The following is a 22872-nucleotide window of genomic DNA, read 5'->3' as shown; positions in this document are numbered from 1 at the left end:
TTAACATAATCGCTTGTTGAACCATTTGATATGTGGCAGCAAAGTAGTATTCCCCGGAAACCCCCGAAGAAGAGAGACGACGAAGAAGAAGAAATCTCACTTATTAGTAAAAGAAGAAAACAAGGAACCGCTCGTCGTACGCTCACGCTTAGTACCGATGTGTCTTTCTTTGAAGATCTTCTCATAACGACCAGCAAGATGAACAAATTCGGTGATGTCGACTCGTATGAGCTCGAGGAGCCGAGCGACGAAGAGAGAGCAGCAAGCAGGTTGTTCACCAACTCGTCTTTTACGTTTGTTAGCTAGGCCGGCTGCAGCCTGTAATGCGGCTAACCGGTTGTGAACAAACATAAGCTTAGCACCGTTCGCCTTTTGCCCGAATTTGCGCATCGTTGTCTAACTCCGGTGAATGTGTGCAATTGTCAACAAACATTTTCATGCAGTGGAGCGTCGGACATTTCGATTTGTTTAGCGTTATAGCATGACCGTGTCTATGAAGTGCAAAGGTAAAACACTTGTATCAACTTCATAAGCAAGTGTGTTGTTTATTAGCACCGCGACGCTTCTTCTATCGTGATTTTACCCGTTTGCTGGTGTTTTTCCAAATATTCAGTGAAGCTTTTGCACTTAGTGACTCTATGACGTCGTTCATTGTTTTGCTGGTTATCAACCTTTTACCAATATGGAGTGCTAACAGGCAACATGACTGAAATTAGTCTAAGTCTTAAAGGAGACATCCATCCATCCATCCGTTTTCTGAACCATTTAGTCCTCACCGGGGTCGCGGGTGTGCTTGGAGCCAATCCCAGCCGTCATCGGGCAGTAGGCGGGGGACTCCCTGAACCGGTTGCAAGCCAATCGCAGGGCACACAGAGACCAAAAAACATTTGCACTCGTACTCTGTCGCACCTAGGGACAATTTGCACAATCGGCCTACCAAGCATGTTTTTGTGATGTGGGAGGAAACCGGAGTGCCCGGAGAAAACCCACGCGGGCCCGGGGAGAACATGCAAACTCCACACAGAGAGGGCCGGAGGTGGAATCGAACCCGCACGCACCCTCCTAACTGTGAGGCGGATGTGTTACCCAGTGCGCCGCCGAATTCTAAATAAATTTTATTGTGCACTTGGAGTCTCCAGGTTTGTAGAAAAATTTCCTCCAGGTGCTGCAGAGATACTTTTACAGTCTGTTTGGGCGATATTTTTCACTCCGTTCAATTTGACCCATTTTCGATTATGTATTTTTATCTATTATGTCACAGTCTCTGTGGTGGCACTACCAAACAAATCTGCCATCTTTATTACTTTGAGAGACTTTTGTAGTCCAAACAACTCAAGGATGCCAAGTGGAGAGATCAAATGTTCTGTTGTTCAATGCATTAATCCACAGAACTCATTACACCTTCCCTCCAGCATCAGAACCTCAAACAAGTGCTTGGTTAAGTTTCATTTTTCAGGACGAAGTTCCCACATCTGTGGACAAAGTCTTGCTTGTTCAAGGATGAGTGTTCCAGAAATCTCTAGTCAGTATGGAGAAGGATTTGCCAAAAGACTTCGTTTCATTGAAGGTTCAGTTTCAGAGGGTTCAGTTCCTTTGAACTATGAAAATGATGGACACAGTAAAGCGGTAAGCTTGAGTTGACACACTTTCATATTACTTTGATGCTCTTGTAGCATTAGCATCAGGCTTTCTGGGGGGTATTCTGGAAAGCATGTTCAACATACCGTAATTTTCAGACTATAAATTGCGTTTTTTTTTCATAGTTTGGGTGAGGGAGGGACTTATAATAAGGAGCGACTTATATGGTTTTTTTTTCAAAAATGTTCACACACAAAAAAAAAAAGTGAAACCGCGATGCAGCAAAGGATTACTGTAATTTGAATTTCAAGTGACGTCAGCAGCGCGACGCGGTGGTTGTTTACAAAAAGAACAAAGGTTGATCACGGGATGACGAAGGTGACGAAGTGCCCCACGTACTACCGGCATCATAAGCGGCTTTGTTTCTAAGTGACACGGAGGATGAAGAGTTTGAAGGATTTAAGGATTTGGAGTGTCACAGAAGGTTTGAAAAACTATTATGGCTTTTACGCACGCCCGGTCCTACTCTACGGAGCTCTCTTTCACCTCCGTGGATAGAAGTCGGGGGCCGGCGCTCGGCCGGGTGGCTGTCCGGGGACGGTGGATGGGGCTCGGTCATGGCTTTTACGCACGCCCGGTCCTATTCTGTGGATCTCTCTTCCACCTCCGTGGCTGAAAATCCACGCCGCCACACCCCTGGAAGTTTGTTTTGTTAAATAAAGAGCCGTTTACCAAACCCACGTCTTTCCTTGTACTTTGTTAACGCTGCAATATAGTTATATACTAGATCTGTGGAATAACGACAAGGCTGACGTCAGGGCGCACGCGCGGCGTTGTTGACAAAGGACGAGGAATTTGATCGATGGATTTAATGATTTAGAGTGCACGGATGGTTTGATAATATTATTGCTTATATAATAGTTATTTGATATCTAATTTATATATCGTTATATGGGCCTGTGGAATATTTTGAAGTGCAAGTGCCGTCAGCGGCGCACATCCATTGTTGACAAAGGACGATCGATGGATTTAATGAATTAGAGTGACACAGATGGTTTTATAAACGTGTTATTAATGTTATAGTTTCTTTTAATAACTTTGAATGTTACATCAGGCCCGTTCTCAGCTCTTCGTTTGTGTTTATGTCACGTTAGCATACCTATCATTTAGCCTCTTGTTTCTCGTTCATGTCTGTTCTTGGTGTTGGATTTTGTCGAATAAATTTCCCCCCAAAATGCGACTTATGCTCCGGAGCGACTTGTATATGTTTTTTTTTCACATTATTGTGCATTTTATGGCTAATGCGACCTATATTCCGGCACGACTTTTAGTCCGAAAATTGTGGTACTCTATCCCTGAATTTTGCGTTGACTTACTCCGAGATGGAAGACTCTGAGTATTTGGTTCCAGAACAGCTGATCTTTGTTAGGTCAATCAACTCTGAGCATGTTAACCTGGAGTTATGCGAGTGCACAACCACAATAAAGTCCCAATGATCATCGTCACACACACATCTGGGTGTGGTGAAATTTGTACTCTGCATTTAACCCATCCCCATGTGATTTTAATCCATCCCCTGGGGGAGAGGTGCCGCGCTCGGGAATCATTTGGTGATCTAACCCCCCAATTCCAACCCTTAATGCTGAGTGCCAAGCAAGGAGGCAATGGGTCCCATTTTTATAGTCTTTGGTATGACCCGGCCGGGGTTTGAACCCACAACCTTCCAGTCTCAGGGCGGACACTCTACTACTAGGCCACTGAGCTGGTCAATAGCCATCATCAATAGAGACGTGGTACCACGAGTCACCATGACAAATGAGCAAAAACAGATCACCTTATTTTACCATGATGGAGTTGGAGGTCCTTATGCAGGCCTACGGCAAGTACGAATGTATTTTTTGCCGCAAATCTAATACGGCTGCAGCAGCGAAGGAGAGAGAGAGACATCATGGGAGGAAAATGCCTGAGTCAATGCGTAAATTTGAATGTACTATTCCATTGATGTAACATTTAACCATAAGATCGTAGCATAGCCTGTCGTTATTAATTTAAGTAGGAATGAAATCTGATTTCCCATTTAGGTGCAATCCAACAGGAGAAAAAAGGGCTTGGAAGCAGCTCAAAATGAAACATAAAAACAAGGCATGTTTTGCTGGGCTGTGATTGCGCTTTACTTTGATTTTAATAGAATTGTTTTAAATGGACTTAGGCTATTAAACAAAGTCAATATTAATTTAAACTAAAATGTTAATTCATTGGCCACTTCAAATAATTTAAACCCCCAAACAAAATGTTTTCCAATGGCCTTTCAATTAATTCTACACTTTGTGGATTAACACTTGACACAAACTCATTTACCTACCTATTGAAGTCATTTAAAATGCGATGCTGTAGCCTACACCAACACTCATTAAAATACTATTTTAAAACAAACATTGAGTTCTGCTCAGCCAACAGAAAAAAGCTATGCTCTGTTCCAATATTATAAAGAAAATGCTGTTTGCAAAAAAACAACAAAAAAAAAACGTTGTGCTATGCATAAAGTTTGCTCTGATGTGAGTGCTCGTTCGCGGTGTGAGGTTGGCGCTATATGGTTATTGAGATAAATTATACTGTTCAAAGAAAAGCGGTAGCGTTTGAAAAGATATTCTTCTGGAAATGATAAAATGTCTAATCTGGGTCGGAAGATACTCTCGCGACGTAAAGCGTTTTGAATTATTCCAGCTTTGATGACGATTGGATTTTGAATAAACGGACAATCCATGATTAACCGCTTTCTTTGTGTGGGAGGAGACAGGTAGAAACTCTGGGTCTCTTATAGTAAACCTGCCAGCGAGCAGGTTATGTTCACAGAGGAACTTACCACACCGCAGTAATTGACCCAGAGTTTAAGTTGCCTCTCTTTCTCGAATGGATAACTCAGTTTCTCTCATTTCAGGGTTAACTTACTCAGAGTTTTCACATAACCCACTTTCTGGAATACCCCTCTGATGATCTCAACGCTGTGTTTTCACTCCTTGTGGACGTATTTTTAGTAGTTAAATTAGATGAATTGCATCAAAGGTGCTGTTTTATTCTTTGGGAACATAATGTGTTCAATGCATTCGTTAGCTTCTCGCTAACACTAGTATTAGCTTACTTCATAACTTGACTGCAGTGCTTGTTTACAAGCCGTGTTCATAAATATTGTGAGGGTATTTATTTGGTTACATGTTATACATGGTTGTATGGACAAGTCTTCTGCTGCTGACATCTTTTAATCAGTCCAAAAAGTTTGTGGTGAAAGTAAACTCTACCTCGGCTAAAAAACTACTAATATGTCCGACCGGAAAGGGAGGTGCACATCTTGCGGCCTGGAGGGAGTGGGTTGTGAAGTATCTCGTTTGCATTTAAAGAGCCAGCACCAAAAGCCGCTTCTCAGAACAAGGGGAAAAGAGGGGCCTGTGATGCTATGAAAATGAGAAATTCAGACAAAAGCTTTGCTGTTCCACTTTACATAGACCACAACTGAATGAGTAAAATGTAAAAAGAAACGCTTATAACCATGATACATCACCTTTAACGTTCTGTTCGGTAAAAGAAAGTGATAATTGATTTTCATCTATTCATTTCATTAATCGCTGTTTATTTTACATTGTTTTTAGCGTGTTCAACTAAAGTTCTTTGGCTTTTCGTCCAATTCGGCCTATTCTTCTAATGTATTTAAAAAAAAAAAAGTTGCAACGCAATACTTGTATTGTTGTGGTAGTTCAGAGGACGAGCTGGACGTGCTTCTTCGCGGCACGCCGGAGCAGAAGAAGAAGCTGATCCGAGAATACCTGACGGGCGAGAGCGAGTCGTCCAGCGATGACGACTTTGAGAAGGAGATGGAGGCTGAGCTCAGCTCCACCCTCAGGACCATGGAGGACACCTGGATGCTTGCTGGCACAGGTCCGTTTCCATAACCGCCACCCCCGAACACACCTAGATGGACAGCGCCCAGATAACTGATTAAATTACCGACTTGTGTGATACATTAAGCGCTGCCAGAAGGGGGGGGGGGTCCATTCCGTTCACGCTTCAATTTGAGTCAGATGAATTGTTGAGCCCTTGCAAACATGTTTTTGTCTTCCGAGGTCGACCTGATTGCCGCCTGCCATATATTTGCTTTTCGCATCCGTTTCTTAGTCTGTTGTTACCCGTGCGATCCAGTGCAGGGTTCAGGAAGCAGAGGCAAAGGCCCAACACACGCCGAGCCACGGATGTACGACAACATCTACTTTGACTCAGACTCAGACGAAGACCACCAGCCAAGTAAGTTTGCATCGTAAATCGGCGTTTCTGAGAACACAACTTGCACCTTTTGCCGCATTTACTGCGTCATTTAGTCATTTCATTTTCTATGGGCATTGTGTTGTGGCCAAAATTGAAGTTATACTGTATTGGCCCGAATTATAAGACAACCCCCTCTTTTTCAAGACTCTAGTTTGAAAAAAGACTTTTTGAGCACCAAATTAAATTTTTATACATAAATGATTACCGTAATTTCCGGACTATAAACCGCACCGGACTATAAGCCGCACCAGCTAAAATTCGGGGATATTTTAGTTTTTTTCTTACATAAGCCGCACCGGCGCACGGGTTTTTTTTTACAAAGAAAGACAGTACATAGAAAGCCTTTTTAAAGTTTTAATAACATAATTTAACATGTCTTTCTAAACATTGCCTGTGACGCAGCAGGAGTACCGCAGCAACACGGAAGTGTGCACGCGAGTCATTAACAAAGAAAGACTGGACACAGAAAGCTTATTTAAAGTTTTAATAACATACCTTAACATTTCTTTCCAAACACTGCCTGTGACGCGGCAGTAATACCGCAGCAACACGGAGGTAAAACAGCACTAACAGGGCTGATTAAAAAAACATACTAGGAAAAGTAAAATAAAGACCTTCGTCGTCTTCATCTTCCTCCTGTGCATTGAAACCATCGAAGTCTTCCTCCTCAGTGTCCGATTGGAATAGCGTTAGATATCCTTCGCCTCACACTTTCTCAGTCTCTCTTTCGTTGTCGCTTTTATGCATTTCTTCAAGTGTGATGAGGGTCTGTTCATGCTAATCTTATTCATGCACGAAGCGTTAAATTACATTAAGCTAGCGAGCGACACGTATAGCTCCAGAGTAGACGACGGGACCACGAAATAAAGAAAAGGGTGACGCAACACAATGTCATCAACGTTCAAGATTCAAGAGTTTTTTATTCGCCATGTTTGAGCGTGCCAAACAAGGAATTTGACTTCGGTAAATCACAGCCTCTGTTCAACATTTAGGTGACTAACAACAACACTCAGGACATGTGAAGAACGAAAGATATTCTCAAACACCCCCTGATCTTAAACTCCCAAGAGGGCAAGGAAAAACTCAAAACTCCAGCTAGGGGAAATGAGAAACCTTGAGAAGAGACCACAGATGGGAGGGTCCCTCTTCTAGGATGACCAGGCTGCAATGGATGCAGAGAGGACACATAATACAAACAGTGTAGACAAAAAAGGTGTGGCAAGCGGGATGTTATTGCACAGTAATGACTCTGAGACTCTGAGTGGTGTGAGTTCATCAGAGCGACAGCCTGGGGGAAGAAGCTGTCTCTGTGTCTGCTGGTTCTAGTGTACAGAGCTCTATAACGGCGTCCGGAGGGGAGTAGTTCAAATAGGCTGCAACCTGGGTGCGAAGGGTCTGTTGAGATGTTACTTGCACGTTTCCTGGTCCTGGACAGGTACAAGTCTTGGATAGATGGGAGGTTGATTCCAATTATCTTTTCTGCAGTCCTTATTGTCCGTTGCAGTCTGTGCTTGTCTTGTTTGGAGGCCGATCCAAACCAGACAGTGATGGAGGTGCAGAGGACAGACTGGATGATGGCAGTGTAGAAGGTCTTCAGCAGCTCCCGTGGCAGGTTGAACTTCTTGAGCTGTCTCAGGAAGTACAGCCTCTGCTGGGCCTTCTTCCGGACAGAGTCTATGTGGCCGGTCCATTTCAGGTCCCGAGAGATTGTGGTTCCCAGGAACTTGAAGGTGTCTGATGAGAGAATAGTATTACTGCGGATAGTGAGTGAGTGAAAGTGGTGAAGGGCCTCGCCTGAAGTCCACTGTCATCTCCACGGTCTTGAGCGGGTTCAGGTCCAGGTGGTTTTGGCTGCACCAGTGGACCAGCCGCTCCACCTCCTGTCTGTACGCAGTCTCATCACCGTTCTGGATCAGTCCGATGAGAGTGGTGTCGTCTGCATACTTCAGGAGCTTCACGGAAGAGTCACTTGCGGAGAAATCGTTGGTGTAGAGGGAGAAGAGCAGTGGGGAGAGGACGCATCCCTGAGGGGCTCCAGTGTTGGTGGTCAGGGTGTCAGATGTGATGCTCCCCAGCCTCACACGCTGTCTCCTGTTGGTCAGGAAGCTGGTGATCCACTGACAGGTGGAGGCAGGCACCGCAAGCTGGATGAGCTTCTGTTGGAGGATGTCAGGAGCGATGGTGTTGAACGCCGGGCTGAAGTCCACAAACAGGATCCTGGCGTACTTTCCTGGGGTGTCCAGGTGTTGCAGGATGTAGTGCAGTCCCATGTTGACCGCATCATCCACCGACCTATTTGCCCGGTAGGCAAACTGGAGGGGGTCCAGCAGGGGGCCCGTGACATCCTTCAGGTGGTTCAGTACTAACCTCTCGAAAGATTTCATGACCACAGATGTCAGTGCAACAGGTCTATAGTCATTCATACCTGTGATGGCGGGCTTCTTGGCCACTGGAACGATGGTGGAGCTCTTGAAGCACGAGGGCACCTCACACAGCTCCAGGGAACGGTTGAAGATCCGTGCAAAGGTGGGCGCCAGCTGCTCAGCGCAGACTTTCAAGCAGGAAGGTGACACGCCGTCTGGGCCCGGTGCCTTCCTGATCTTTTGTCTCCGGAACATCTGGCGCACTTCCTCCTCGCGAATCTGGAGTGCGGGCGCGGCCTCTGCAAGAGAGAGAGTCGGTGACTACGGTGATGGAGGTGTGGACAGAGCAGTTGTGGGGGGAGGTGAGTATGTGGATTGTGTGGATTGTGCTGCAGGAGGTCCCGTTGTGTGGGAGGACCGATCAAACCTGCAGTAGAACCTGTTTAGCTGGTCAGCGAGCCTTGGGCTCTCCACAGGACGGGGGGTTCGTTTCTTGAAGCCCGTGATGCTCTGCAGGCCTTTCCACACTGTTGAGGGATCAGGATTGGCAGAGAGGTGTCTCTCCAGGCTCTCCCCGTAACACCTCCTGGCTTTCCTGACCTCTCGGTTCAGTGTGTTTCTGGTCTGCTTGAACAGGTCCCGGTCGCCGCTCCTGTAGGCCTCCTCCTTGACTTTGCGCAGCCTCCTAAGGTTCGGTGTAAACCAAGGTTTGTCGTTGTTGTACGTGCAGAAGGTCTTAGTCTGCACACACAGATCCTCACAAAAACTGATGTATGATATGACAGTGTCAGTGAGTTCATGCAAGTCTGAATTTGCAGCTTCAAAAACACTCCAATCGGTGCAGTCAAAGCAGGCTTGGAGGTCCTGCCTTGACTCCACTGTCCACTTCCTGACAGTCCTCACCACAGGCTTAGAAGTTTTTAGTTTCTGTCTGTAGGCAGGGATCAGATGAACTAGACAGTGGTCCGAGAGTCCTAAAGCTGCACGAGCCACAGAGTGGTATGCATCCTTAATTACGGTGTAGCAGTGGTCCAGTGTCTGTGCCCCTCTGGTGGGACACGTTATGTGCTGTCTGTATCTGGGGAGTTCGTGTGCGAGGTTCGCCCTGTTAAGATCACCCAGAACAATGATTAGTGAATTTGGTAGAAGATACTCCATGTCTGTCACCTGGTCTGCCAGCATCTGCGTGGCTTCACTCGCACGTGCGTGTGGTGGGATGTAAACAGCCGCTGTTAGGTTCAGATTCAGCAAAAGGATCAGCAGACAAAACCAGTGAGGCAGAATGTTGAGTCTTTTCTCGCGAGGAGTGCATTCAGACTTACATCAATCCAACTACACTAAAGGTCTTGTTTACACTCCTCTCTTTTTATTCAGGAATGCCCTACCTACAATGTGAGACTAGCCCCTGATAGGTGGGGGGGAAAGCGTGGGCTTTGTCTCATGAGAGAAGAAACGAGATTCTATGTGAAACTAGAAGTCGCAGACAGGATCCCATGAGAAACGAAAAGTGTGCAAGGATAAAATGTTATGGGAAACAAAGTAGTCATGTGAAAAGAGTGCATAGACAAAATGACATGTGCAGACATCAACAACTTTCTTGGATTCCCAGATGTGTAGAAGGTCAGGAAGCTCCAGACAGCATCGTTTGACTTGTTGTGGACTGGGTGATGTCTGCAAGAAGAAACGGCAAGCATTCTGCGCAATAACTTTATTAATAAGTACTCATTAGGGAACGCATGATAACATATATATACAATTTATCTAACAATTCCCCCCTGTTTTATCATAAGTTCCCGGAGAACAACTCATCACCCATATGGCCACTTCAAAAAGATTTTCAGCCAAGGGATCACATTTCCCAAGAACTAACTTAGACTCAGGAGGAAACTGAGTCATAATCGGCAAAGCTAGGGTCAAGAAACAAACCGGACAGGTTTACCACAATAGAGTCGCCGACCGGGTCGTCACTAGAGAAGGAACCCGCGTCGATCGAAAGGTCATCCCTTTGGAGCAACGGGAAAGTTTCAGCTGGTGGAGAGATAGCAGTTGTAATTAGTCTGTTAATTAGGGATCGGAGACAAGGGATGCAACAACATCCACACAAGGTCAAAATGGCAGAGAAAACGGCTATGGAGACCAGGGCAGAGGAAACCAGGGTGCGGTACTTTCCGAACACGTTCAACCAGTCGGTCCAAACCTCTGTGTTCACCCCACTGTGCTCCTTCATCTTCCCGTTCAAGGTCCGCAGGCCCTCAAGGGCCTGGGACAGGCTTCCGCCGGCTGCAGTATTATTCGGAATAAACGTGCAACATTGCTCACCGAACATGGCGCAGACACCGCCCTCCTTTGAGAGTAGCATGTCAAGGGCCATTCGATTCTGGAAAGCCATGAGGGAAGTAGCGGCCAGTTGGGAGTGGACCGCCTTGAAACCCGCCTCGGACCAGTTTCCAAGCCTCTGCACGTTGTAATGGACGTAGTTAATCCTGTCAACATTTTTGTTAATAGTACACCACCAACACAGGGCGGATTCAAAACCAGCTGCTATCTGATTCACCAGCTTATACTCATCCGGTACTCCTCTAGGAACACCAATGGCGTCAATGTAAGTTGGATTAGCCGCGCCCCGCCATTCGGCGTTTCGTTTCGTTCTCGGCCAGAATACGGGAACCACGGATTTAGCAAAAGATGTTAGATCATAAGAGGACATCGGTATCAAATGAACAGGTAGCAATAGGGTTGCCAAGGCGCAAATTCCGGAGCTGTCGAAAGGCAACCTATCATAAAGTTTGTTACTATTACACCAAAACCAAACATCACTACGAGCAATGGGCAAAAAAGGGGCAGTGACATTGGTCATGGACCCACACCATAGAGGAGGTAGGGCGCCGAGCTCCTCACCGGTACCAGGTAATCTAATACATGTAAAATTACCCTTAGCTACATCGGACGAAAAAAGGGGTTTATATTTTGTCATAGAGGCAACAGGGTAAACCTTATCCCATTTAAAACAATCATGAGTGGGTGAAATGGATAGGCTTAACATTAAAGTAACAGCACACTTAGGACCTATATTCGCAGGTATGATTTTCAAAAGAGGTCTTGGACCCATGCATGCAATGCAACTGGTGTCAGCCATCTTTGCGGCCTGCTCAGCCATAAGAAGCCAGTTGTTGGTATGACCGCTTATCCCTGTGGAGGCCACAAAATAGCTGTCTACATCAGTGAGGAGCATACTTGTGATTTTTGCTCCTGTTGACAGGGTGTATTTATTTGTAACGGGACGGTCTGCGACCGACATTGTTCTATTAAGGCAAATAGCAATAGGAAAGCGAGGATCGATTCCAGAGGACCAAGCCCACAGTTGAAAACCCCAACAAGAAGTGTTAAACAAGGTGGCATTTGGAGGACGAATTTGACCATCAGGGAGTGTAAGAGTCAAAAGGAGGCTTGTGCCCCGATTTATCAAAGTCACTCGTTTAGCAAAGAACACAGCCTCGTCACTGGAACCAGAGGGCCAATACCCTCGCATTTGTGTGGTGACAAGGGTGCCCCAGCCGGTGTTAACCGGGTGGCCAGTTAAATACCACCAATACCCGAGCCATTTATCTCCAGTAGTGGGGTGACCATTACGAAACCCTTTCAAACTTTTCAAAGGTAAAATAATAGAAGAAGATGTATTAGGAGCCACAGTAAACATTAATGAGTTATTATAAGCCCAAGACAAAAGCCATGGTACACAAGTTGGAACACGGACGGCTCCTGGAACACAAACAACATGATCAAAAGGGGATTTAGTGTCGCGCTTATGTCTAGCAATTTCTCCCCATGAGCCATATCGATTAGAATTAGCGTTAGTAGTCGCCTGAGAGAAGAATGTTCGAGGCTCATGGTACTCTATCCCTCCAAATAAAATAACCCCCGAAAAAAACACAATGGTAACACAAACCAGCAAAAGCAACCAAAAACACATGGCAGACTTAGCGCAGGCCACAGCCTGATTAAAGCACTCACCAAATTACTCTCTAATGCTCATGTTTTTGGATCTCCTCAGAGTCAACACCCTGAGCTTCGGGTTGGTGTCTTGGAAATTGGCTTCTGCTAGCTTTCGTGTCAACCCTGGATCTTGGCACCAGAATCAGGCACTATTACCAGACTTTGCTCACCTTCCGTACTTTAGGTTGGGTCTGCAGAGATCACCTTTTTACAATGAGATAAATGAATCCACGTGTTGCGTTCGGCTATTTTCAAAGCATTAGGTGTCGTGAGTAGTACCAAAAAAGGACCTTCCCACTTGGGTGAATGCCAATTCTTCCTCTTGATACTCTTGATCAAGACCCAGTCTCCCGGTACCACTTTGGGGTCTTCCTGCGGAGAAATGGGTTCATCATCAGTGTCATTGGTTAGATTCTTTTGACGTTCCAACATTTTTCTCATGTAATCAGCTAACGTGGCTTCCTCGGGGATCTCCCATGTGTTCTTGAACTGAGGAAGCCTGTAAGGCCTTCCAAACATTGTTTCATAGGGAGTTAGCCCTTTTGTACTTGTAATATTTATGTACATTTTGACCAGGTCTAAGCACTGAGTCCATGGTCGTTTGGTTTCCTCCATACATTTCTTTAATCTGTTTTTTATAGTCACGTTAAATCTCTCAACAAGGCCAGCTGATTGTGGATGATAAGAGCAATGGTTCTTTAAATTTATGTGGAACATTCTCCCAATGTTATGCACTATTTGATTTACAAAATGTGGACCATTGTCGCTGTAAATTGTTTCCGGAATACCGTATCTTGGAATGATGTCTTTGCATAAGGCTTTTGCCACTGTGAGTGCATCAGCATGTTTGGTAGGAAATGTTTCTACCCATTTAGAAAATGCGTCTATTATGACTAAACAATATTCTTTCCCTTCACATTTATGTAATTGGATATAATCCATATGTATTATCTGAAACGGATACAATGGAGTCGGGAATTTCCCTCTCTGAGGTCTTAAATTGCCTTGTGGGTTATGTTTAGCACAGATCAAACACGCTCTGCAAAATTGTTTTGAAAAAGCTGCAAAGCCGTATGTTGTATAAATAGCCTCAACTTGTTTCACCATACCCCCCGTCGAGACATGGGTGACCCCATGACTCGAAATAGCAGCCCATTTGAACAAGTTACGAGGCAAGACAGGTTTGCCCAAAGGTCACACAAAATGACCAACAGTGTTTTTAGTTGCACCCCGTTTTTCCCAAGAAAGCCGTTCCTGGGAGGGGCTCTGAGACTGCATGTCAAGCAACACATCAGGGGGGATGTGTGACATCGAATCATGAGCTGTGAGAGACGAGAGGACATGGAGCAGGCCTTCTGCAGCGGCCTTCGCTTTGTCAGCAAAAGCATTACCGAGAGAAACAGGATCAGAGCACGCAGTGTGAGCAGCACATTTGCAAACTGCTATCTTTAAAGGCAGCTGGACAGCGTCCAAAAGTTGAGTCAGTAATGTGGAATGGGTGACGGGCTTCCCTGCAGAAGTTATCATGCCACGGTTGCTCCACTGCTGAGCAAACACGTGTACTGTAGCAAAAGCATACTGACTATCAGTTCAGATAGTGACGGATTTGTTTACAAACAATTTGCAGGCCCCACAAACAATTTGCAGGCCCCAGTCAAAGCAATGAGCTCAGCGGCCTGTGCAGACATATTGGTTGGCAGTTTAGCAGCCTCCAAAACCATGTCGGCAGTAACAATGGCATACCCAGTAAGGGTCACACCAGATTCATTTTTCTTAGAAGACCCATCAACAAAAACCACATGACCATCTGGCAGAGGCGTATCTTCCAAATCAGGCCGAGCCTTAGCAACTTGTTGGGCAGCATCGACACAATCATGGAATTTGCCGTCGCCAGGAAGGGGAATGAGAGTGGCAGGATTGAGTGTCGTGCATCTTTCAACGGTCAGATGTGGCTGAGACAGCAACGTAGCCATGCAAGAAAGATGACGCGCAGGCGACAGGAAGGTCATATTAGTCTGCAGCAGAAGAGCTGAGACAGCATGAGGAACTTTCAGCGTCAAACGATGAAACAACACAACACCAACACTGCTCTCCACAGCCATGGAGGCCGCCACCACGGCCCTCACGCATGGAGGGAGAGCACATGCAACACTGTCCAGTTTAGAGGAATAAAAAGCAATAGGTCGCAACCTTGAGCCATGTGATTGGAGCAAAACGGAGGTCATGTAATGACCTTTGCAGTCAACAGTTTGGACAAATACCTTGTCATAGTTGGGCAAGGCTAGAGTGGAGCTGGAGACCAAAGTCTGATCAAAACAAAAGCATCCTCAGCTTCAGGAGTCCATTTTAAGTGAATGGACATCGAGATGTCCTCCACATACATCAATTTGGACAGAGGAGCAACAATTTGGGCATAATCCAGTATCCAGCTTCTACAATAACCCGTGAGACCCAAAAAAGACATAATTTGCTTCTTTGTTAGCGGCTTAGGAGCTTGTAAAATAGAGGCCTTTCTGCTCTCAATTATGGATCGACCTTGGGAACTCAGATCGTGGCCTAGATACTTAATTTCAGCGGACCACAGTTGAAGCTTGTTCTTGTTGACCTTGTGGCCTTCACCTACCAAGTGATGCAGCACAGCAAGCGTGTCTTTCTGGCAAGAGGCCAAATTAGGAGACGCTATCAAAATGTCATCAACAGAGCAAGATTTGACTTCCCATTGGCGGGACAAATTTAGCCATGCTGGCTGCCATCACCTGTGAGTAAATTGTCGGGCTTTCACAATACCCCTGTGGCAACCTCGTAAAGGTGTACCTGGAGCCAGCATATGTAAACGCAAACCAAAACTGACTTTCTTCCGCAATAGGGACAGAGAAAAAAGCATTGCTAATGTCAATCACTGTGAAGAATTTCGCATCAGGTGTCAATGAATTTAATAAGGTATGCGGGTCAGGGACACAAGGTGCCCTCTGAATAACCGCATTGTTTACAGCTTGCAAGTCTTGCACCAGTCTCCACCCAACAGAAGGGAGTGCCTTCTTCACAGGGAAAATTGGAGTATTGCAAGGAGAATCCGGGCAAGGAACAATGACACCTGCTTTTAATAAATCAGAAATAACAGGTGCGATCCCCTGTAAGGCATCAGATTTTAAAGGATATTGCCTCACACAAGGGCGGTATTCAGTTTTCAGTCTTATGACAACAGGAAGCGCACCTTTCACTAAACCAACGTCAGAAGGACCCGCAGACCAAAGATGACTCGGGACCTCAGCGAGGACGTGCTCGTCATCTGACGTCAGCACTAAATCTCAAAATGAGGGTGTTTGCTCAACACCAGGATCAGCATGGATTCCACTAATGAATGACGAGTCTCGAGCCATATTTTGTTTGAAAAGCTTGGTGGAGTCAGGATTAACCTGAGTCCAGTCAGAGGCTGCCAAGGCATCACCAGCCATAAATCCCAAACATTGCCACACTGCGGTGTGAGGCCTGTAGAGAGAGATGTGGAGCGGAGTGGGAGACATGTGCAATCTTTGAACAGCAGGGGGAGCCGTTTGTATAACCACACAAGCACGCTTTCACCATCATGCAGAAGGAAAGATGCCGTCAAAGTGGCAGGTGTAGCAGCCTCAAGCATGTTCTCGTAGTTGTGATCAGGACCAGGTGTGTCTTTATGCCACATAGTTAGGTGCAGTTTATCGGCCTCCATTGCCTGTTCAGGGCAACGCAAAAGAGTGGCCACACGGGCCAAAAGAGGGGAACCAAATTCCATCACTTCTGCATCAGCCCAATCCAATGAATAAAAATAGTAGCAGTGAAATTGACCAAAAATCTGTAACTGGTGTCGCCTTTTGACAACAATTTGACCGTCAAGAGACACAAGGGAAAGCCCAAGGGCAGTGAGAGCATCTCTACCTAGCAAATTAGTAGGGCAACTGGGCATCAGCAAAATGGGAGTGCAACAACTTCCCCCTTCCAGGTCCCGTATCCAAACTGGTCGAGACTGGGGAACTGGGGTTGCCAGCCCATTTGCTGCTCTCACCCAAAAGGATTTACCGTTTGGTTGCACACCTGCAGGTATGTCACGACATGTGGTCACACATGCCCCTGAGTCACACAAAAAGGTTATTGGAGTCCCGTTTACCATTAGAGTTATCACTGGCTTCTCAATATTGTTCATCAACAAATCTTGAATGTTCAAATCGACATCAACAGGGGGAGCTGTTGACAAGACAGTTGTTCCAACTGTATTTTGATCGTTGTCTAGTCATAAGGGAGGTCTACTCCCGCCCTTGTAATTACCTGGGCAGTTTCTTGCTATATGGCCTTTCTTCCCACATGACCAGCAAATAGGTTCAGAATTGTACCGCTTTGACTGACCTGAAGCGGGCTGGTCATTTGTTCCATAATTGGGAGAATCACGACTGTACCCCCCGCTACCTTTGCCACGGAATATGTTACGACCACGCCCCCCTAGGCGTGGTTCGAAGGTCTTATTTTGATAGAACACTTCAGACTGCCCTCCTTCAACAAAAAACACGGTGTCTTTTTTCCCCTTATCTTTTGCTCTTTTTGAATTGACTTCTTTTTCGGCGTGTATTGCATGATCAATGAACTGTGGCAAGGTAGATGTCGGGAAAGTGATCATATGTTTAGTGATCCAGGTTTGGATTGCTGGATGCGAATTTGCATGTAGAGCATTTTTGAGTTGTTGGTCATAAACATCAGTTCCATGCTCCAAGCCACTATTGGCTTTGAACACTCTTTCGAGTCTGTGTCTAAAGTCTTCAAACAACTCATCTTCTTTTTGTTTGGTTCGGCCAATGTCTGTGTAATTTGCTCTACGTTCGAATTTTATTTTTATCCTGCCCAATAGGCGGTCAATTTCTGTCTGCAATGGCACCCCGTTACATTCCAATGGACGGCCCCGGGAATCAAAAGGATCCCAGGTGCCTTTAACGCTTGCCCGATGTTTGGTTAAGGATGCCATGAAAACCTGCTGTACTTCATCGCCTCTCAAATTATACGAAGCAATGAGTTGTTTCACGTCAGTACAGTATTGATCAACATCTTCAGTGGGCAACGCTATACCCTCAATTGCCGATTTTATATCAGCACTGGTCCATGTTCTGTACACTAAAATTGTGGGTCCTCCATCATCATGAGGATTTGCCACTTCAATCATCGGGTATGCATCAGCCGAAGGATCCAACTTAGCACGGCTCCGCGTCAACATACCACGAGCAGAAGCACTATACTCAGGAGGATGATCTGTGTTTGGTAATTTGGGGTATAAAGACGGAAAAATCGGTTCGCCTTGGCGTGCCGCAATCTCCGCCTTGACAATTTGATCATTTTTTTCATCCTCATTCATCGCATTGTCAGCCTCAGCCTTCAAGCGGGTCCGAGCTGACACTGTCTCATCATCCTCCTGCCTGTGCAACAGCAAGTTCTTTTTTATCTTTTCTTCGTCTTCCTTATCTCTCAATTTTTCTCTTATCTGCCCACATTTTCTCTTTTCAGCTTCTAATTCCCATTGTACTATCAGATGATACCCGTCTCTATTCTTCTTTACACCACATTTAGCATCAATTGCTTGCTTTAGGTTATTCAACGAATTTGTTTTCAGCTGACCATCAAATTTGTAATCAGTTATCCATTTATCAAGATATCTTACATTTTCGGGGTCGCCTTCTTCCATCAATTTCCAATCTTTGCATTTTAATTCATGTCGGGGTAGCGGTTTTTGTTTGCTATTCGCTGTCCCCATGGTTTATTTTCTAAATTTCCGAGTTGACTTTATTCACAGGACAGTGTTTAAATGTTCGATGTGTGGTGAGTCTCCGGAGGAAACGGAGAATCCCTGCTTTCGTCCACACAAAGCCACGGTTTACAGTCCCGTGTATTTTACACAAAGGAGAGCTCAAAGGAGATCACTCTCAGTCAAATCACACACACACACACACACACGCACACACACACACAATGCGCACTCTTATCTTCCCACAGGCAAGCAGGGGAGTCCGCCCTCCCGTGGATCTTAACAAAATCTAAACTCTTTAACCTTCCTATTGTGTAAGAAAAACCCTATTTTTGCTTTTTCCCCAAAGCCGATATAAAACCTATCTTTTCACGGATAAAGAATCCAAACCAGCTAAACCAGAGTTAAGAAAACACCACAGATGGCAGCAGAAAGCTAACACTAACACATTAGGAAGGTTAATTAGGAGGCCCACGACACCTCAGCGGAATTTAACTGCTCCAAATTACCTGTATTTCTTTAGAAAACAGATTGGTCCGCTTTCCCATGGAATTTAACTGACTTATCAGTCAGGGGACTCCAACATCCCAGCGGAATTTACTGTTTCTAATTGCACTTGATAGGGTCTAGAATTGTCAAGGTTTTAAGTGACCTCTTGTCACTGCACTTTCATTACTTCAACAGAATCAAGATTCGTACTCACAGTCTGCTGGGCCTTCTCCTCGGATGATCTCGTCAACCACTCCGGTGTCCAGCCAACTGATCGAGTCAGCCCCGTGAAAAGGGTTTCCTCAATATGCCTTGGCCAAGGACTTGTCCTGGGTCGAAAAGTCGGCCGGAACCCCGAAATAGGTCTTTTGAGATCCCGGACGAGCCCCCAAAAATCTGTTAGGTTCAGATTCAGCAAAAGGATCAGCAGGCAAAACCAGTGAGGCAGAATGTTGAGTCTTTTCTCGCGAGGAGTGCATTCAGACTTGCATCAATCCAACTACACTAAAGGTCTTGTTTACACTCCTCTCTTTTTATTCAGGAATGCCCTACCTACAATGTGAGACTAGCCCCTGATAGGTGGGGGGGAAAGCGTGGGCTTTGTCTCATGAGAGAAGAAACGAGATTCTATGTGAAACTAGAAGTCGCAGACAGGATCCCATGAGAAACGAAAAGTGTGCAAGGATAAAATGTTATGGGAAACAAAGTAGTCATGTGAAAAGAGTGCATAGACAAAATGACATGTGCAGACATCAACAACTTTCTTGGATTCCCAGATGTGTAGAAGGTCAGGAAGCTCCAGACAGCATCGTTTGACTTGTTGTGGACTGGGTGATGTCTGCAAGAAGAAACAGCAAGCATTCTGCGCAATAACTTTATTAATAAGTACTCATTAGGGAACGCATGATAACATATATATACAATTTATCTAACAGCCGCCATGACGATCGAGGAGAACTCCCGTGGTGAATAGAACGGCCGGCAGTTTATGAAAAGTGTTTCTAGGAGAGGGCTGCAAAACTCTTTCAACACCATGACATCGGTACACCAACGTTCATTAATGTAGAAACAGAGACCACCTCCCTTTGATTTTCCGGAGAGCTCCGCGCTGCGATCTGCACGCGTTAGCCGAAACCCAGCTAACTCCATGGCGTGGTGGGGGGTTTGTTCGCTAAGCCACGTCTCAACAAAACACAGCGCGGCGGATCTGCTGAAGTCCGTGTTCCTTGAAGTGAGGAGCAGCAGTTCGTCCATCTTGTTCGCCAGGGAGCGGACATTCGCCAGATGAATTGACGGTAGGGCAGAACGGAACCCTCTCTGCCTCAGCTTTACGAGGGCTCCCGCTCGTTTTCCGCGTCGCCGCCGTCGCGCTAGCTTGTATAGCACCGCCGCTCCGGCTAAAATCTCCGACAAACAGTCTGAATCAGAGAGAACAGGAGAGAAAATACCAGAAGAAGACTGACCTTTAGCTTAAAAGCGGCATCATATGCATTTCTTTTGTCACCCATAATGACGGTTTGTGTATTAAAGCTTCCTTTCAGTAATGTCCGTCTTGGTCTCGTTCTGTCTTTTTGTGTGAATTATACGGCACTATTCGCCTGGCGGATGGACATGCGATCAACACACCACTTTTCTCTCCAGTGACCGTGTCCATATATCGTCCGTCCAGCAAAGCGGTGCCGCACAACAGCGGTCCACAGCCTTTTTATGAGTGTATAAAAGTGATCATCATCACAAAAATCACGGAAATAATCATATAAGCCCCCCATAATGATGGTTTGTGTATAAAAGCAGGTGTCCAAGTTGTAACATGAGATATTTACACAGAAAGATGATACACAGAAAGATTTTTTTACAGTAATTTTTAATTACCGTAAATACATGCATTTTTCCAAAAAGTGCACGGCAGTAACACAGCAGCAACAAGGCAGTACAACGCCAGTAAAACTGCAGTAACACATCTGGTTAAAAAAATAACCAGCCTACCAGAAAAGTCATTGATCGCTTACTGTAAATAAATGTCTTTTTCCAAAAAGTGCCTGTAACACGGCAATAACACAGCAGCAACACGACAGTACAACGGCAGTAACACCGCTGGTTAAAAAAAATAACCAGCCTAGCAGAAAAGTCATTGATCGCTATCTTCATCTTCCTCCTGTGTACTAAAACCACTGAAGTCGTCTTCTTCAGTGTCGGACTGACACTTTTGTCTCGAGGCAAAGTTGTGCTTGTGCCGTTATCTTCATCACGCAACAGTCCAGCCTTTCGAAACCCGTTGGTGATCGTGGATTTTTTCACACTGCCCCACGCAGTCAGGATCCACTAGCAGACTTGAGCAAAAGTTGCTCTTCGCATGCGGCCAGTTTTGGTGAATGATTTCTCGCCGCTGGTCATCCACGCCTTCCACTCAACTCGGAGTGCCACTTTAAATGCACGATTCACACTGATGTCGAGTGGCTGCAAGGAATCACCAGCTGGAATTGAGTTTGTCCTCTTGATGGCAGCTTTCACAGAATCTGTGATATGGGCCCTCATGCTGTCCAAAACGAGCAGTGTTTTTTTTCTGTGAAAAAATCCTCCTGGTCGCTTGCCTTAGCACTCCGCCAGCCATTCCTTCATTAGGCTTTCCATCATCCACCCTTTCGTGTTTACTTTCACGACAATGCCTTTCGGGAGGTTTTCTTTTGGCATAGTCATTCGCTTAAAAATCACCATTGGTGGAAGCTTTTGTCCGGATGCTGTGCAGCTCAGAACACAAGTAAAATGCATTCGCTCATGGCCAGTTGTTTTCAGCATGACGGAGGATTCACCTTTCCTGTTTACAGTTCTAGTGAGAGGCAAGTCAAACATCAAAGGCACTTCATCCATATTTATGATCTCGTCTGGTCCGATTGAATTCTCAGCTATCTTTGTTTGTGTGAATTTGTGGAAGTTTGTAACTTTTTCCTTGTAGTCGGGAGGGAGTTGCTGACACAGTCGTCCGTGCCCTGATTGACAGGCCCTTTCGTCTCATAAATCTGAGACACCATGATGGTCCACCTGTAAAATCTTCAATCTTCTTTCCGGTGGCGATTGTTTTGGCTTTCAGTCGGATCTGCACGGTGGAAACACCTCGGCCGTCTGCTCTCTGTGTGTTCACCCAGTCTTCAAGAATGTTTTCAACTTCGGGCCATCTGCTTTTATTACCTCTGAAAGCTTTTGTCGTCTTTCTGCATTGTGTCAGTTATTCTCGCTGCCGTCTCCAACGTCTCACCATCGATTCATTGATGCCAAGCTTACGTGCCGCAGCTCTATTTCCCTCTTTGACAGCCAAATCGATTGCTTTTAATTTAATTTCTTCGTGTGTTTTCCACGATGAGGGTGTGTGCGTGATGCGCGAAATGTTCAAAACACAAACTAGCACGTCTTCTTCGGCGCATTATCTCTTCTTCGTCTGTCTCGCTCTTGCTTCCTGCGAGAGTGCCCCCTGGATGCCGTAAAAATCCATAAATACGCTGCGCCGCCATTTAAGCCTCAGGGTTCAAAGTAACCTTCTGAGTAAAATGCATTAAAAGTTCACATTCATTACAACTTGTTTTTGGTGAGCAAAATGTCAGAAGAATTGAATTTAAATGCTGATTGGTTGGGTTTTAATACAATGCAGCAATACAAGGTTATGCTCTTTTCGCCCCCAGGTGTCGGTCAGAACACAGGAGGGAAGACGTGGTTCAGTTTTGATTGCTTTACTGAATGATTGGCAAAAAAATAACAGGCACTGTGGCTCATAGGGGCATACAGGCAAACTGGCAAAAGGGTATAGGCACACGTTTGATTGTAAGGATGTGAGAGCAGGTGTGTGTAGTGTACATGGGTGAGTCTTTGGGTGTGTGAATGTGATTCTTGTGTGTGTGATTATCGTATGAAGCGAGTGAAGGGTGTGTGGGAGGGTGTGTGCGTGTGTGTGCGGTTCTGCAACATACAGAAATACAGCACGTAAGTCGATGCTCAACTTCTGACGTCACACAACACTAGTAGACGGCACACATTACATAACTAACTGCGCGTAACGGTTCCGCTATACTAAATAACCATAAATGAAATACTCTGGGCAACACACCAAACATAAGTCATAGAGACAACAAAATACAATTGCTGGCGTCCGTTAGTCGCCGTGCCGCTGCCTAACGGCTACTCGTACGATGCAAACTTAAGGAGCGCGCCGGAGCTGTCAATCAAACGGTGCGCACACGAAGCAAACCGCGATCGGACATACGGCACAATGGTGGACAGTAATAACAATAAAATGTATATATTCACCTTGTGTCAAATACGCACACGATCACAGCAACATACTCAGTCGATACAGCAACCTTTAACTTAGCGCTGCGCACAAGT

At 45.6% G+C, this 22872-nt stretch overlaps 1 protein-coding gene across 2 annotated transcripts in view; it reads left to right on the top strand.

Moving 5' to 3' along the window:
• The first annotated feature begins 61 nt into the window (after positions 1 to 61).
• The window catches only part of eapp (e2f-associated phosphoprotein), a 23863-nt gene continuing 1052 nt past the window's right edge, over positions 62 to 22872 (top strand). Inside the window, exons 1-3 of one of the 2 annotated variants that reach the window (XM_049740272.2) lie at positions 62 to 269; positions 5327 to 5508; positions 5746 to 5871. In XM_049740272.2, coding sequence (XP_049596229.1) covers positions 199 to 269; positions 5327 to 5508; positions 5746 to 5871 — 379 coding nt within the window. In that variant the 5' untranslated portion in view covers positions 62 to 198. The remainder of the gene's footprint in view (positions 270 to 5326; positions 5509 to 5745; positions 5872 to 22872) is intronic. The other variant, XM_049740273.2, reaches the window with a different exon arrangement.

Source organism: Syngnathus scovelli, chromosome 14 (assembly GCF_024217435.2).
Source record: "Syngnathus scovelli strain Florida chromosome 14, RoL_Ssco_1.2, whole genome shotgun sequence".
Lineage (NCBI taxonomy): Eukaryota > Metazoa > Chordata > Actinopteri > Syngnathiformes > Syngnathidae > Syngnathus > Syngnathus scovelli.
This window is presented reverse-complemented; position numbering and strand designations above follow the sequence as displayed.